This window comes from Lepidochelys kempii, chromosome 23, assembly GCF_965140285.1.
Source record: "Lepidochelys kempii isolate rLepKem1 chromosome 23, rLepKem1.hap1, whole genome shotgun sequence".
In the NCBI taxonomy this organism is placed as follows: Eukaryota; Metazoa; Chordata; order Testudines; family Cheloniidae; genus Lepidochelys; species Lepidochelys kempii.
This window is the reverse complement of record NC_136402.1, coordinates 3,911,341-3,927,965: the sequence shown is the minus strand read 5'-3', so window position 1 is coordinate 3,927,965 and position 16,625 is coordinate 3,911,341. Positions and strand designations below refer to the sequence as shown.

Here is a 16,625-nt window from a genome sequence, read left to right as displayed (position 1 = left end):
CGCGCTATCTCAGAGTGAGGTGGATGGGGTTGGGGGAAAGGGGAGGAGGGGGATTTGAGGAAGGGAAGGGGGGTTGGAGGTGGATGGGGTTGGGGGAAATGGGAGGAGGGGGATTTGAGGAAGGGAAGGGGGGTTGCAGGTGGATGGGGTTGGGGGAAATGGGAGGAGGGGGATTTGAGGAAGGGAAGGGGGGTTGGAGGTGGATGGGGTTCGGGGAAATGGGAGGAGGGGGATTTGGGGAAGGGAGGTTGGAGGTGGATGGGGTTGGGGGAAATGGGAGGAGGGGGATTTGGGGAAGGGAGGTTGGAGGTGGATGGGGTTGGGGAAATGGGAGGATGGGGATTTGAGGAAGGGAAGGGGGGTTGGAGGTGGATGGGGTTGGGGGAAATGGGAGGATGGGGATTTGAGGAAGGGAAGGGGGTTGGAGGTGGATGGGGTTGGGGGAAATGGGAGGATGGGGATTTGAGGAAGGGAAGGGGGGTTGGGGGAAATGGGAGGAGGGGGATTTGAGGAAGGGAAGGGAGGTTGGAGGTGGATGGGGTTGGGGGAAATGGGAGGAGGGGGATTTGAGGAAGGGAAGGGGGGTTGGAGGTGGATGGGGTTGGGGGGAAATGGGAGGAGGGGGATTTGAGGAAGGGAAGGGGGGTTGGAGGTGGATGGGGTTGGGGGAAATGGGAGGAGGGGGATTTGAGGAAGGGGGAAGGGGGGTTGGAGGTGGATGGGGTTGGGGGAAATGGGAGGATGGGGATTTGAGGAAGGGGGAAGGGAGGTTGGAGGTGGATGGGGTTGGGGGAAATGGGAGGAGGGGGATTTGAGGAAGGGAAGGGGGGTTGGAGGTGGATGGGGTTGGGGGAAATGGGAGGAGGGGGATTTGAGGAAGGGAAGGGGGGTTGGAGGTGGATGGGGTTGGGGGAAATGGGAGGAGGGGGATTTGAGGAAGGGGGAAGGGGGGTTGGAGGTGGATGGGGTTGGGGGAAATGGGAGGAGGGGGATTTGAGGAAGGGGGAAGGGAGGTTGGAGGTGGATGGGGTTGGGGGAAATGGGAGGAGGGGGATTTGAGGAAGGGGGAAGGGAGGTTGGAGGTGGATGGGGTTGGGGGAAATGGGAGGAGGGGGATTTGAGGAAGGGGGAAGGGAGGTTGGAGGTGGATGGGGTTGGGGGGAAATGGGAGGAGGGGGATTTGAGGAAGGGGGAAGGGAGGTTGGAGGTGGATGGGGTTGGGGGAAATGGGAGGAGGGGGATTTGAGGAAGGGAAGGGAGGTTGGAGGTGGATGGGGTTGGGGGGAAATGGGAGGAGGGGGATTTGAGGAAGGGAGGTTGGAGGTGGATGGGGTTTGGGGAAATGGGAGGATGGGGATTTGGGGAAGGGAAGGGAGGTTGGAGGTGGATGGGGTTGGGGGAAATGGGAGGATGGGGATTTGAGGAAGGGAAGGGGGGTTGGGGGGAAATGGGAGGAGGGGGATTTGAGGAAGGGAAGGGAGGTTGGAGGTGGATGGGGTTGGGGGAAATGGGAGGAGGGGGATTTGAGGAAGGGAAGGGAGGTTGGAGGTGGATGGGGTTGGGGTTGGGGGAAATGGGAGGAGGGGGATTTGAGGAAGGGAAGAGAGGTTGGAGGTGGATGGGGTTGGGGTTGGGGGGAAATGGGAGGAGGGGATTTGAGGAAGGGAGGTTGGAGGTGGATGGGGTTCGGGGAAATGGGAGGATGGGGATTTGAGGAAGGGAGGTTGGAGGTGGATGGGGTTTGGGGAAATGGGAGGATGGGGATTTGGGGAAGGGAGGTTGGAGGTGGATGGGGTTTGGGAAATGGGAGGAGGGGGATTTGAGGAAGGGGGAAGGGAGGTTGGAGGTGGATGGGGTTGGGGGAAATGGGAGGAGGGGGATTTGAGGAAGGGAAGGGGGGTTGGAGGTGGATGGGGTTGGGGGAAATGGGAGGATGGGGATTTGAGGAAGGGAAGGGGGGTTGGAGGTGGATGGGGTTGGGGGAAAGGGGAGGAGGGGGATTTGAGGAAGGGAAGGGGGGTTGGAGGTGGATGGGGTTGGGGGAAATGGGAGGAGGGGGATTTGAGGAAGGGAAGGGGGGTTGGAGGTGGATGGGGTTGGGGGAAGAAGGGGAAGGGGGTTGGAGGGTGGGGGTTGAGGAGAGGAGGGGGATTTGAGGAAGGGAAGGGGGGTTGGAGGTGGATGGGGTTGGGGAAATGGGAGGAGGGGGATTTGGGAAGGGAGGTTGGAGGTGGATGGGGTTGGGGGAAATGGGAGGATGGGGATTTGAGGAAGGGAAGGGGGGTTGGAGGTGGATGGGGTTGGGGTTGGGGGAAATGGGAGGATGGGGATTTGAGGAAGGGAAGGGGGGTTGGAGGTGGATGGGGTTGGGGGGAAATGGGAGGATGGGGATTTGAGGAAGGGAAGGGGGGTTGGGGAAATGGGAGGAGGGGGATTTGAGGAAGGGAAGGGAGGTTGGAGGTGGATGGGGTTGGGGGGAAATGGGAGGAGGGGGATTTGAGGAAGGGAAGGAGGTTGGAGGTGGATGGGGTTGGGGGAAATGGAAGGAGGGGGATTTGAGGAAGGGAAGGGGGGTTGGAGGTGGATGGGGTTGGGGGAAATGGGAGGAGGGGGATTTGAGGAAGGGAAGGGGGGTTGGAGGTGGATGGGGTTGGGGGAAATGGGAGGAGGGGGATTTGAGGAAGGGAAGGGGGGTTGGAGGTGGATGGGGTTGGGGGAAATGGGAGGAGGGGGATTTGAGGAAGGGAAGGGGGTTGGAGGTGGATGGGTTGGGGGAAATGGGAGGAGGGGGATTTGAGGAAGGGAAGGGAGGTTGGAGGTGGTTGGGGGGAAATGGGAGGAGGGGGATTTGGGGAAGGGAAGGGAGGTTGGAGGTGGATGGGGTTGGGGGAAATGGGAGGAGGGGGATTTGAGGAAGGGAAGGGGGGTTGGAGGTGGATGGGGTTGGGGGAAATGGGAGGATGGGGATTTGAGGAAGGGAGGTTGGAGGTGGATGGGGTTTGGGGAAATGGGAGGAGGGGGATTTGAGGAAGGGAAGGGAGGTTGGAGGTGGATGGGGTTGGGGGAAATGGGAGGAGGGGGATTTGAGGAAGGGAAGGGGGGTTGGAGGTGGATGGGGTTGGGGGGAAATGGGAGGAGGGGGATTTGAGGAAGGGAAGGGGGGTTGGAGGTGGATGGGGTTGGGGGAAATGGGAGGAGGGGGATTTGAGGAAGGGAAGGGGGGTTGGAGGTGGATGGGGTTGGGGGAAATGGGAGGAGGGGGATTTGAGGAAGGGAAGGGAGGTTGGAGGTGGATGGGGTTGGGGGAAATGGGAGGATGGGGATTTGAGGAAGGGAAGGGAGGTTGGAGGTGGATGGGGTTGGGGAAATGGGAGGATGGGGATTTGAGGAAGGGAAGGAAGGTTGGAGGTGGATGGGGTTGGGGGAAATGGGAGGAGGGGGATTTGAGGAAGGGAAGGGAGGTTGGAGGTGGATGGGGTTGGGGGAAATGGGAGGATGGGGATTTGGGGAAGGGAAGGGAGGTTGGAGGTGGATGGGGTTGGGGGGAAATGGGAGGAGGGGGATTTGGGGAAGGGAAGGGAGGTTGGAGGTGGATGGGGTTGGGGGGGAAATGGGAGGATGGGGATTTGAGGAAGGGAGGTTGGAGGTGGATGGGGTTGGGGGAAATGGGAGGAGGGGGATTTGAGGAAGGGAGGTTGGAGGTGGATGGGGTTTGGGGAAATGGGAGGATGGGGATTTGGGGAAGGGAGGTTGGAGGTGGATGGGGTTGGGGGAGATGGGAGGATGGGGATTTGAGGAAGGGGGAAGGGAGGTTGGAGGTGGATGGGGTTGGGGGGGAAATGGGAGGATGGGGATTTGAGGAAGGGAGGTTGGAGGTGGATGGGGTTGGGGGAGATGGGAGGATGGGGATTTGAGGAAGGGGGAAGGGAGGTTGGAGGTGGATGGGGTTGGGGGGGAATGGGGAGGATGGGGATTTGAGGAAGGGAGGTTGGAGGTGGATGGGGTTGGGGGAAATGGGAGGAGGGGGATTTGAGGAAGGGAAGGGAGGTTGGAGGTGGATGGGGTTGGGGGAAATGGGAGGATGGGGATTTGAGGAAGGGAAGGGAGGTTGGAGGTGGATGGGGTTGGGGGGAAATGGGAGGAGGGGGATTTGAGGAAGGGAAGGGAGGTTGGAGGTGGATGGGGTTGGGGGAAATGGGAGGATGGGGATTTGAGGAAGGGAAGGGAGGTTGGAGGTGGATGGGGTTGGGGGAAATGGGAGGAGGGGGATTTGAGGAAGGGAAGGGAGGTTGGAGGTGGATGGGGTTGGGGGAGATGGGAGGAGGGGGATTTGGGGAAGGGAAGGAGGTTGGAGGTGGATGGGGTTGGGGGAAATGGGAGGATGGGGATTTGAGGAAGGGGGAAGGGAGGTTGGAGGTGGATGGGGTTGGGGGGAAATGGGAGGATGGGGATTTGAGGAAGGGAGGTTGGAGGTGGATGGGGTTGGGGGAAATGGGAGGAGGGGGATTTGGGAAGGGAAGGGAGGTTGGAGGTGGATGGGGTTGGGGGAAATGGGAGGATGGGGATTTGAGGAAGGGGGAAGGGAGGTTGGAGGTGGATGGGGTTGGGGGGGAAATGGGAGGATGGGGATTTGAGGAAGGGAGGTTGGAGGTGGATGGGGTTGGGGGAGATGGGAGGATGGGGATTTGAGGAAGGGGGAAGGGAGGTTGGAGGTGGATGGGGTTGGGGGGGAAATGGGAGGATGGGGATTTGAGGAAGGGAGGTTGGAGGTGGATGGGGTTGGGGGAAATGGGAGGATGGGGATTTGAGGAAGGGAGGTTGGAGGTGGATGGGGTTGGGGGAAATGGGAGGATGGGGATTTGAGGGAGGGAAGAAGGGGGAGGGGGAAGAGAGGTTGGGGCAATGGAGGGAGGGGGAAGGGAGGTTGGAGGTGGATGGGGTTGGGGGGAAATGGGAGGATGGGGATTTGAGGGAGGGGGGAAGGGAGGTTGGAGGTGGATGGGGAATAGGTGGGGCAGTGGAGGGAGGAGGCAGTTGGGGGAGGGGAAGGGAGGTTGGGGGCAATGGAGGGAGGGGGATTTGAGGGAGGATGGAGGTGGATGGGGAATTGGTGGGGCAGTGGAGGGAGGTGGATGGGGATTTGAGTGGGGGGAAGGGAGGTTGGAGGTGGATGTGAAATTTGTGGGGCAGTGGAGGGACTTGGAGGGGGAGAAAGGAGGAGGTGGGAGGTGGACAGGGAATTGGTGGGGCAGTGGAGGGAGGATGCAGTTGGGAGGTGGATGGGAGATAGGAGGGGAGGGAGGAGGTGTTGGGGATAAGAGGGAGTGAGGGGGCTGATGGGGAGACTAGAAGGTAACGAAGGCGGAGCAGTGTGGTAGCAACATTCCCCCCGCAGCACAACACTGATCCTTTCCCAGGTCCCACTAGCACTTCAGCTCTGGCCCTTGTGTACTTCCTCCTCCTCCTCCCCACTTTTTCCACAGTTTTTGGCACACTCCTAGCAGCTGGGCACAGGCCCAGGCTACAGGATTTTTGATGCAACAGAATCAGAGCGTTCACTAGAATTAAAACCTTTGACCCACTTCAGTGCAAAGGATGGGGGGCTTCCTCACCTATGACAGTCTGAAGCTTCCATTCTGAGAGATGTGGAACACTCCATTCTTCTCTCTGCGTTGTTCACTCTGAAGTCTAGTGATGGCACTTTAAAGATCATTTTCACAAGCTGTGGCCACATGCACTTACATGCCAAATATGTGCTCCTGCTGTAAACAGCCTGTTGATCGAGGAGATTGTACAGTCCAAACTTTGCAACCACAGCCGGAATGCATTTAAATTATCTTGCTCCACCCCCTGAATTGACAGTGGAGGAAATAATATTCCTCATGCCATGTTAGAAGTGGTTCAGGAGAGTTGACTGGACCTTCTTCCAAAGCTGCCCAGTCCAAGCCCAGGCATGGCTTCCCTGCAGGACTGGGTGAAGTGATCCCTCCCTGCTTTTCTGTATGGGTTTCAGACAGAAGCAAGGGATGACCGAGTACCTGAAATTACTTTACTACATTGTAAATTGATGCCATCGCTTCAAGGAAAATAAAAGCAAGAACAATACAGTGTTCTAGAATATTGTTCAAGCAGCTCTACAAACCTCTGCTGTTTAGGGTTTTAACAAGACTCATCGAAACTCACTGCAGCCTGCAGGCAGAGGGGCAAAGCAACAGCTTAGCACAGCTTTTTCCTTTATTCAAATTTATAAAATAACCCAACAGAGGAAGTCCTTTTCTGATACTCTTTGGTGATCCTTATAGTGAAAGGGGGAAATCCTTTCAAAGGAAGATTCTGCCTTAGGTCTGTAGCCTCCAAATTAGGGTTAATTTATTCATAATGTGAGACCGCCCACAAAATATTTCTATTTGAAAAAATAATTCCTAGTGAAAAACAAAATCTTTCCCCTGTGGTGCATGTAACCCAGCTTCTTCAGAACAAGGAGCAATGGTCTCAAGTTGCAGTGGGGGAGGTCTAGATTGGATATTAGGAAACACTATTTCAAGTGGAGGGTGGGGAAGCCCTGGAATGGGTTCCCTAGGGAGGTGGGGGAATCTCCCTCCTTAGAGGCTTTTACGGCCCTGCTTGACAAAGCGCTGGCTGGGATGATTTAGTTGGGGTCGGTCCTGCTTTGAGCAGCGGGTTGGACTAGATACCTCCTGAGGTCTCTTCCAACCCTGACCTTCTATCATTCTATTACAGCCCAGGGCTGGTGCATATGAACCAGAAAACGAAAGACGAGAAACACATTAAACACAAGAGTGAAAGTGACCCAGTCTGTTATCGCTGGCCAACTTGGGGGGAAATGCAAAAATGGTGCTGAGGTGAACAACTCTGCACCAGGTAAATTTCACCCATGGGTCAACAAGCAGCCGTCAGCTGTTTCAAGGACATTCAGTTACTTGGTCTGGATTTAAAGCAGTGATTTAGACCTGAAAGGAAAAGGGGAATTGAGTCCTGTTTATTGTATTGAGTATTAGTCACTTTATCAGTCTGATTTTTTTGATCGCCAAGATAAAAGAGCCTGCTCCTCCCCTTCAATTGCCACAGCCTTGCTTCAGGGGTGACTGGAAGCTTGTCTGAACAGTGCTGCTCTACTCCCCTACGGAAAACCCCTCACATAGAATGGGAATGGCAGGGTAGAAGGGACCTCAAGAGGTCACCAAGCCAAGCCCCAAGCCGAGGCAGCATCAAGTAAACCTAGACCAGGCCTGACAGATGTTTGTCCAACCTGTTCAGAAAAACCTCCAATGATGGGGATCCCACAACTTCCTTTCCAGAGCTTCACTCCCCTGAGAGTTAGAAAATGTATCCTAATCTCTCACCTCAATCTCCCTTGCTGCAGATTAAACTTATTGCTTCTTGTCCTACCTACAGAGGACATGGAGAAGGACTGATCACCATCCTCTTTGTAACAGCCCTTGGCATATTTGAAGACAGTTATCAGGTCCCCCGCAAGTCTTTTCTCAAGACTTTAAACCTGCCCATTTTTTTAACCTTTCCTCACAGGTCAGGTTAAACTGCTGATCATTTTTGTTGCTCTCTGGATTCTCTCCACTTTATCCCACTCTTTCCTAAAGTGCAGCACCCAGAATTGGACACCGCACTCCCTCTGAGGCCTTGCCAGTGCCATGCAGAGCAGGGTCCATTACCTCCCATGTCTTACATACGACACTTCTGTTCACACACCCCAGAATATCAGCCTTTTTCACAACTGTATCCCATTGATGATTCATTCAATTTGTGATCCACTATAAGCCCCCGATCCTTTTCGGCAGTACGACCCCCTAGCCAGTTATTCCCCATTTTGCATTTGAATTTTCCTTCCTAAGTGATGTACTTTGCACTTGTCTTTATTGAATTTCATCTTGTTGATTTCAGACCAATTCTCCAATTTGTCAAGGTTGTTTTGAATTCTAATCCTGCCCTCCAAAGTGTTTGCAACCCCTCCCAGCTTGGTGTCATCTGTAAATTTGATAAATATACTCTCCCCTCCATTATCCACATCATTAATGAAAATATTGAATAGTGCCAGCCCCAAGCAGGACCCCACTACATACACCCCCTGAATTTGACAAACCATAGATAACTACTCTGAGTACAGTCTTTGAACCAGTTGTGCACCCACTTTATAATAATCTCATCTGGAACACATTTGCTTACAAGAACGTCATGGGTGACTGTGTCAAAAGCCTTCATCAAATCAAGCATCTACAGCTTCCCCCCGCCCCCATCCACTAGGCCAATCTGCCCCCATCCACTAGGCCAATAACCCTATCAAAGAAGGAAATAAGGTTGGCTTGGCATGATTTACTCTTAAAAGCCATGCTGGCTATTTCTGATCACACCATCATCCTCTAGGTGCTTACAAACAGATTGTTGTTTAATGGGTTCCAATATCTTTCCAGGTATCGAAGACAGGCTGACTGGTCTACAAATTCCCCGTGTCCTATTTGTTCCCCCTTTTAAGATAGGTACCATGTTTGCCCTTCTCCAGTCCCCTGGAACCTCAACTCCTCCAGGAGTTCTTGAAGATCATTGCTAATGGTTCTGAGATTGACCCTAAGGTGTGTAAGGAACTAACTGAAACAATTTCATCAGGCCTTGCCGACTTGCATCTATCGAACTTGCCTAAATATTCTTTAGTCAGTTCTTTCCCTATTTTCGCTTGCGTTCCTTCCCCCTGGTCTCTTTGGACGTTTTAGATATCCCTTTATTTCATAGGCTAATAGGAGGCAAAGGGAAAAAAAGAAAAGCTCAGACAAGATCAAGCTGTTCCATTCTTATCCATTCCACCTGGCAGGCTGCATCTGAGTGGTTCCAATGAGCGTGGCCTAGGATCCAGGCAGCCTATTGCATCCGATGATGCAGGGGCCACGGGACAGATGGATTTTATTGAAACGCAGGCACAGCAAGTGGTTTCCCTTTTCAAGAGGAAGGAGAAGCAGCGTGTTTAGTGCTATGGGACCAACCCCAGCCTCTACCCCTGCCCTCCCCACGTGTGAGCACACACTGTTTTTCCTACTCCAGTCCCAATTTACTCATGAGACGTAACTGCAGCATTACAAATAAAAACAAACTCCAAAAACAACCACCAGCTGTTCTGGAAGAAAAAAGAAAGAAAGAAAAAAAAAAAAAGCAGTTATCCCCCCCCACCCCGGAACTCTGTACAAGGACATGTTGAACCAGTCTCTGGTCAACTGCTAAAAAGGCCCCAGCCCTACGGCTCCAGCAGCTTGCCCAGGAATCGCAAGTTGAGGATCTTGAGCTGCTCCTCCAAGTCCATGCGGACGATGCCATCCTCTCCGTCGATGCTCAAGAGGACGCCTGTCGCCTCCCGGTCCTCCCCCAGGATCACCTTCACCTGGAGAAAGCAAGCACAGGAGCTTGAGGGGCAAGGGGATTATGCTTCTGCTAGATTTGATGCTGGAAGTCAGAATTGATTGTGTCTGCCGTGGGGTAAAAGGGGCAAGGCTTGAGCACAAGACTGCCTGCACAGGGTCAATAAGTTCCTATCTATGATCCTTATCTGGCTGCTCCTAAGTGTGTTTATCTTTCCGGCCCCCTGGGACATAGGACAGCGCTTTAGGATCCAGAGATGGAAAATGCTAAAAGAAAGCTAGGTATTAGTATTATCCCTATTGTACAGATGGGGAAACTGAGGCCCACAGAGTTAAAGTGACTTGCCCAAGCGAAAACTGAACCCAGCTCTCCAGAATCCCAGACTAGCCCCCTAACCACTGGACCATCCTTCCTCTCTAAGCATACGAACAACCCACCCCACCACATGGATTGCTCAGTACAATCCTGATTAGCTAAAGGCTGGTAGAAATATGTGAAGCGGTCGGGTGCGCTCAGGGTTGGAGGACACCCTAAGAACAGACATCAAGGTGGTCTCAGAGAAAGCAAGCAGTCTCCATTTCCATGTCTTGTCTATTTAGACTGGAAGCTCTTCAGGACAAGGCTGGTCTCTTACTCCTGTCTGGGCAGCGCCTGGCACAATGGGCACTCAGTGTGGGCACCAGAACATTAATAATCATGATCTCTGCAGTTTGGAAAGACCAGCTGCATCAGAACGAAGTTTGACCATCACATCTATTAAACCTGGCCGTTCTGAGTGCACATTAGATCTTTAACTCCCTATTAGTCACGATGGGGGTCCCGTACAAGCATAGCTGGCAAAGAAACTATTCTTTCTTTCTGGTGGTGCCCACAGCATGCCATGTGTTCCCAGGCACAGAAGACAGCATGGTCCCAGCTCCATGGAACTCTCAGTCTAAAAACTTCTCCAAGGATGATTATATTGCAGAAGCACCTAGGAGCTGCAGTCATGGACCAGAATCCCATTGTGCCCGGCCCTGTACAGACAGAATAATACCTCCTGGGTGACCTTGGGCAATTCATTCTCCCCCGCACCCTTCTGTGCCTCAGTTTCCCCATCGGGAAAACAGGCATGACGACTCTGACCTCCTTTGTAATGCCCTTTGAGGTCTGCTGATGGAAAGCGTCAGGTAAGAGCGAGGGATGACTGTTGTAACTGCTTGAATGGGGACTATTTTCGTGGGACATATTACTACTAACTGAGGGACAATTCCCTCCCCTTGTACTCCTAACAATCCAGGGCCAGGGCCACTGCCTACTGTTTGCACCGCACCTAGCACAATGGGCCCCATAGAGAGTACCACACCAACCACGAACAAATTACTCTTAATCAAGACCCAACACAGTCATACAGAATCAGGTTCTACGTAGGACCGTGTAATCCAACCACCGGAGAGGCCAGAGATGCCATTTGATCAGAGCTGCCAGACAGACGGGTTGGCGTTAACGTACCTTATTGTTTTTGGTCGGTATGACGGGCTCTAGGTGCTCGCTCGAAATGCTGACCACCTTCTCGCTGTCCTTCAGGTAGACTGAGCACATTCCACCCTGATGGGAGAAGACAGCCCGGTCAGGCGCCGACATTAAGCCATTCAGAGACCGCGTGCTCTTTCAGACCCATTTGTAGAGCACGCCTGAGCTCAAACGCAAAGCTGAGAATTCCCACCCCGGGATGCGAACCCTCTGGAATTCCAGGAAGATTCCAGCTGATCCCAAGAAACTCTGTCCCCCCCTCAAAAGCAACTTAGGATACCTCCACGCTGCAAGCAAAGGTCTGATTGTAGCATGGGTGGGCTTTGATCTAGCTCACACAAATAAACAAACAGCTGTGTACACACATCGGCACAGTATTCAGCACGGGGCAGCCACCCAAGTACGTGCCCAGGTGGCCCCCACATCGACACTGCTGTTACCTGCGCACAGGTGTGGCGCAGAAAGGTTGCATACAAGAGCCTTCTCTGCAGTTTGTGGTGTCTGAATGGCCTTATCGTGCACGCTTGCTCCTAACCAAGTGTGTTCTTACAACTCCTCATCTTCCTCCCTTAACTTTCCCCTCCTCGCCCTACTGGCCTCGCAACTGGACGCGTTTGGTTATTCACCGCACCACGTGTTGGCACCACTAGTCTTTATGTCCCTCGCTCTGTTCTCTGCCTCCCATGCACTATCCTGCACAATTCAAACCTGTTCATGTCCCTAGCCTCTGTTTGCCAGAAGCTGGGAGGATGGATCACTTGATGATTGCCTGTCCTGTTCATTCCCCCTGGGGCGCCTGGCGTTGGCCACTGTCAGAAGACAGGATACTGGGCTAGATGGACCTTTGGTCTGACCCAGAATGGCCGTTCTTATCTAGCTTATGTATGCGAGGGGGAGGGATAAACATTGGAGGACAGACATCAGACCCAATACAGCCGTGCATGCAGGCAGTAGTTCGGTCTAACTGGGTTTCTCCACATCCCCACTCTTCCCAACACCTGCAGGATCCAGACCTCGAAGTTACAAATACCTTGAATGAGATCAGATGGAGAATTCAGAAGCGACGGCGGCCTGAATACTTGCTTCTAACCCACTGCTCCAGGCAGGGCTGTTCTCTACAGCAATATTCTCTAGGGCTTTTCCTAGTCTTAATTAAAGAGGCCCCAGGGGTTGCCCTCTGCCCATACATAGCACAGTAATTCTCGCGGTCAGGATGCTTTCCTGGGTGCCTAGCCAGAGTGTGATTAATTTCACCCTTAATTATTTCATCCCCTTCCTTAGTAATTACACCCATCAGACCCTCCCTTATGCCCCATCTGGTTGCTCCCCGGCCTCATTGACACGAAAACAGCACGCTCTCTGCTACACACCGTCACACTGCGGATGACTCCCGTCTGCCCCACCACCTGGCTGTCCACATAGGTGTCTCGAATTTTGACCTGGATGTCGGTGGTGACCCAGTCGCTGGAGTTCTGCTCAATGCCAGAGCCGGGGGTGTGCGGGTTGTAACCCCCTGGAGAAGGAGCCCCTGGTGTCATGGGGCTGTAGCCCACTGGGCTGGGACTGGGGCTGGCCTGTGGGGAAGAAGCAGCACAGAGTTAGAGGTCTCTGCTCTCTGACATTAGCCTCTCACGGCCACAGCAAGAATTCCCGTTGGAACAGGGCCACGTGTCCCCCCCCTCCCCCCCCGGATCTGGCTAAGCCACCTGCAATTTGCGGCTTGGCCTGGCATTTTACCCAGCAAGGCGCTTGGACGGTACCTGATACGCCATGGGCGACGGGGTCGGGTGGTAACTGGCTGGCGAGTGGGTGTTCTGGTAGCCCACGGGGCTCGGGGCCACCTGGTGGTAACTCTGAGGGCTGGGGCTTGGCTGATAGGAGCCCTGAGGAGATGGAACAGCGTACGGAGAAAACTGATCAGTGTTGTACCTGCAATGAGAAGAGACAGGCAGTGAGGAGGGGGGTAGGAATAGAAGTCGGAACCCAGCGGGGCTCCAGTCTGTGTCCTCCTGCCCTAAGAGATCAGTCCATGGAGCCACAGACACAGGGATCAGAGATCTGCTCCAGCAGCAGGAGCAGAGAAACGGGATCGGATCCCCGGAAACCAGCAGATCTCCTTTCCGGATGGGCGCGCCTGGAGAGAGAGCAGGGTCACCGCAAGACGCTGGGAGGCAGCTCTGCCTCTTGTTGGGGTCAGGCAGCAGGGCGCACCCCCGGGGAGGGAGGAATGGCCGCCATGTGGCTAGAAAGCAACACAAGGCCCCTGACAGGAACTGCCCCGCTCTGCTCTAATGCTGGGCGCAAAGAGATTCACCCCAACCTAGCAAGAGACTCTTCCCCCGTCCCCCCTCCATGGGCACGCGCACTCACATGGCTGGGGTCCCCGGCGTCTGCGGATTGTACGGCGGATTGACCTGCGGAGACGAAGGGTCGGGGTAGCCGGGAGTCTGGGGGTTGGGGGTCCCCCCGTAGCCTTGCGGAGAGGGCGTGGGCTCATCATCGAAGCCGTATTCAAACTCCTCATCCGCCCTGGGGAGGAGAACGCATCATTCACGCGGCATGTGGGAGACAGACGTCTGCAGCCCACCCATCACCTCCCCTTTGGGGCACACTGAAGTAACCGCCCCCGTCAGTTCTCCACTCTCCAGCAGAGGGCGCCACACTCACATGCAGAGTTCCCTTTGGGCTCCTGACACATGAAGCCCCCCCAGCCCAGCCCCCTCTCCCATAGCCCCCATCATGTCACACACCTCTGCCCCTTAGTGGCTGACCATGTCAAAGCTCCCCCCACCGTCCCCAGACTAGCACGCGAGACACGAACCTGGAGGGCGTATTGGGGTTGTTGGGGTCCCAAGCCCCGCTCTGCGCAGGTGTCCGGCTCCCGTCGTGCAGCGGCGTCTGGGAGCCGTAGTGCGGGGTCCTGCTGCCTGAAAGAGCCCAGCGCGCGCCTGGTTAGCACCGTGCCCGGGCAGCAGAGATGGGGAGGGGCCAGGCCCTACGTCACCCTTCTTCCATCCCACCCCTGGCCAGGATCTGGGGGAGAAGCGCAGGTCCATCGGGCTCCCCCATTACCCAGCTCCATCAGGTGGGGCAGGGAGCACGGGCACAGGACAGAGTGGGTCGACTGCAGGGCTGGACAGTTCACTCCCACCCTGTTCCCGGGGAGCCCCCTACCATAATCCTCCTACCCAGGGCCCAATTCCCCCAGCCCCCGCAGCAGCAGGCTCAGCTCACTCACCGTCATGCAGCGGAGTCTGCGAGCCGTACATGGGGGTGCGGGAGCCGGAGCCGTACATGGGGGTCTGCGAGCCGTACATGGGGGTGCGGCCATAGGCGGAGGTCATGCCGCCAGGTCTCCTCGAACCCCTGCCGGCGAGAGAGGAGTTGCTGTACACCCGTTTGCTCTGCCTGTCACTAGCGGGGCCTCAGCTTTCCCCTGAACACTGAAGCGGCCAACAAGGGTGGGTGCAAACTGTGCTGAGCCACTGGGCACTGAACTAAGCCCAGTTTCCCACCAGGGGCACCAAGTTGCTGGTCACTACCCAGCTGGGCTGGTTTAGCCAGGGTCCTAGAGGTTAGCAGCTCCATAGCCCAGGAGCCATCCCAGTTCCCCTTCTGCAGAAAGGGAATTTTCCCCTGCTCCCCTTCCAACCGGAGGAAACGTGGGGATCTCCTCTGCCCCCAGCCTGATCGGCACTCGCTTCAACCACGGAGCCGGGCTGGCAGCCTCCATTCTGGGCTTGATCTGCCCCGATCCGGGCCCCACATAAGACAAGCCTGTCACACAGTTCCCAACTGTGGGACTCAGCTGACCGCAGGTGACACATTACAGCAGCGTCCAGGAGTGAGAGTCACGGACCAGGACCCAGACCCAGACTCGTTGCCAGAGGATGTTGTGAAGGCCAAAAGTACAACTGGGTTCAAAAAAGAATGAGAGAAATTCATGGAGGACAGGTCCATGAATGGCTATTAGCCAAGATGCTCCGGACGTCCCTGAGCTGGGCCTGGACAACAAGGGATGGATCCCTCGATAATTGCCCTGGTCTGGTCTTTCCCTCTGAAGCATCTGGCTTTAGCCCAGTATCCTGTCTTCCCAGTGGCCAGAATGACCGTTGGTCTGACCCAGTACAGCCATTCTTATGTTCTTACTACACTTCTAGGCACAGATTAGTGCGCCGGGCGCTGTACAGACACCAGAGGGCAGTCATTGGTGCAGCTACCTGGGCCAGAGCCGACCCCAGCAGCCCAGGATTGCAGCTTGCTGGCGGTGGCCCCCCAGCCCGGGCTCCCCTCAGAACGAGCCCCGTCTCCCCCGCCCGCTGCACTTACACTGTTGTGAGGCGCTGGCGATCCACTGAGATGGTCTGGCAGGTAGAATGGAGTTCCACACGGGCCGTGGACTCCGTGGCATCCTTCACCACGCCGATGTAGCCTGAAAGAGAAGAGGCCTCAGCGCTCTGCACCTGACGCAGCTCCTCGAGATCCCAAGTGTATACAGCAGGGGGCGCCCAGCCTGAGCATCACCAAGGGCCGCCTGGAAAACGGGCCACGAGCCAAGCACACGTGGCCAGAGCACCAGCTGGAATCCAGAGCTCCCCTGCTCTGTGGTAAGACCTGCTAGGAGCTCAGGTCTACTCGGCCCTCACTCGACAGATACAGGGAGGGGACAGCCACAGGCTGGGTTTGAACTTTGGAGCTCACCTTAGGGGCTCCCCTGCATGGCAGGGACAGACGGGCTGTCCACTAACAGCAGAGACTAAGCTCCCTCTCAGGCATAGGAGCAAAACCCGCACGTCCTGACTCCCTGCTCTAACCACTGGACTCCACCACCCTCCCACAGCCAGGAACAGAACCCAGGAGCTTCCCCCCACCCCCTGGCCCCAGCCACTAGACATGCTGCCCCCAGGAATTCCTCACCGCTCGACAGTCCCCCCCACATTCTAATGGAACAGACCTGCCAGATACCTCCCAGCCCCTTCCTGCCCTGCTACGAAAGGCAGAGGACTGGCCCTGTCCGGCAACTGGCCCATCATTACCTTTGTAGGGTCCCTGGGAGATCCGCACCGTCTGCCCTATCAGGTCGTTGTCCCTGCGTCCACGGCCTCGGCTCATCCCACCCCCGCCAAAGCCACCTCGCTGACCTGTGGAGGGGGGCAGAGATCAGAGCGGGACAGTGCCCCCAGGGCTGCAGCCTCACATCACCCCAGTGTTACAGGTTGCCCCCGCCATACAGGACAGTAAGTCACCATAGTGCTGCACCGACCCCCAAACAGGGCCAGCCGGGGGTGCTATAAACACCGGGGTGAGCCAGAGCCTACAGAAATCCCCGAACCAAGGCCCACCCCACAGGACACCCACCTGCTGCGCTGGGGTGCATGGGGCTGCTGATCCGAGGACTCATGGGCGCAAAGCCACCGACGGTGAAGTTGGTGACGTCCCGGGGCTGCAAGAGGGAAAGCGCATGAGAGCAGGAAGGGGAATCCTCCCGCAGAGCTGGGGCTCCCAGAGGAAGGAAGGAATCTCTGGGTTCATCTCCCCCACGCAAAGCTGGGAGTGGGGGAGGGAAAGTCCCTCTGGGGCCCTGAGATGAAACCTGGTGATGCACCAAGGGGGAGCCAGGGTGACACAAGGGGGCACTATGTTCCCCCAGAACCAATGAGGAGGGAGTAGATCCATGCCCTGGGAAGGGAAGTGTGGACACATTCTCCACCCCGCCCACAGGAGGCTCTGGC

General features: G+C 55.8%; 1 protein-coding gene across 2 annotated transcripts in view; it reads right to left on the bottom strand.

Annotated features, from left to right (window-relative positions):
• Positions 1 to 7,051: 7,051 nt before the first annotated feature.
• The window catches only part of SUPT5H (SPT5 homolog, DSIF elongation factor subunit), a 31,928-nt gene continuing 22,354 nt past the window's right edge, over positions 7,052 to 16,625 (bottom strand). For both annotated transcript variants that reach the window (XM_073322225.2, XM_073322226.2), the window contains 10 exons: positions 16,252 to 16,336; positions 15,930 to 16,034; positions 15,223 to 15,325; positions 14,132 to 14,259; positions 13,715 to 13,820; positions 13,264 to 13,422; positions 12,654 to 12,822; positions 12,264 to 12,467; positions 10,873 to 10,968; positions 7,052 to 9,403 (listed from right to left, as the gene is read on the bottom strand). In XM_073322225.2, coding sequence (XP_073178326.1) covers positions 9,260 to 9,403; positions 10,873 to 10,968; positions 12,264 to 12,467; positions 12,654 to 12,822; positions 13,264 to 13,422; positions 13,715 to 13,820; positions 14,132 to 14,259; positions 15,223 to 15,325; positions 15,930 to 16,034; positions 16,252 to 16,336 — 1,299 coding nt within the window. In that variant the 3' untranslated portion in view covers positions 7,052 to 9,259. The remainder of the gene's footprint in view (positions 9,404 to 10,872; positions 10,969 to 12,263; positions 12,468 to 12,653; positions 12,823 to 13,263; positions 13,423 to 13,714; positions 13,821 to 14,131; positions 14,260 to 15,222; positions 15,326 to 15,929; positions 16,035 to 16,251; positions 16,337 to 16,625) is intronic.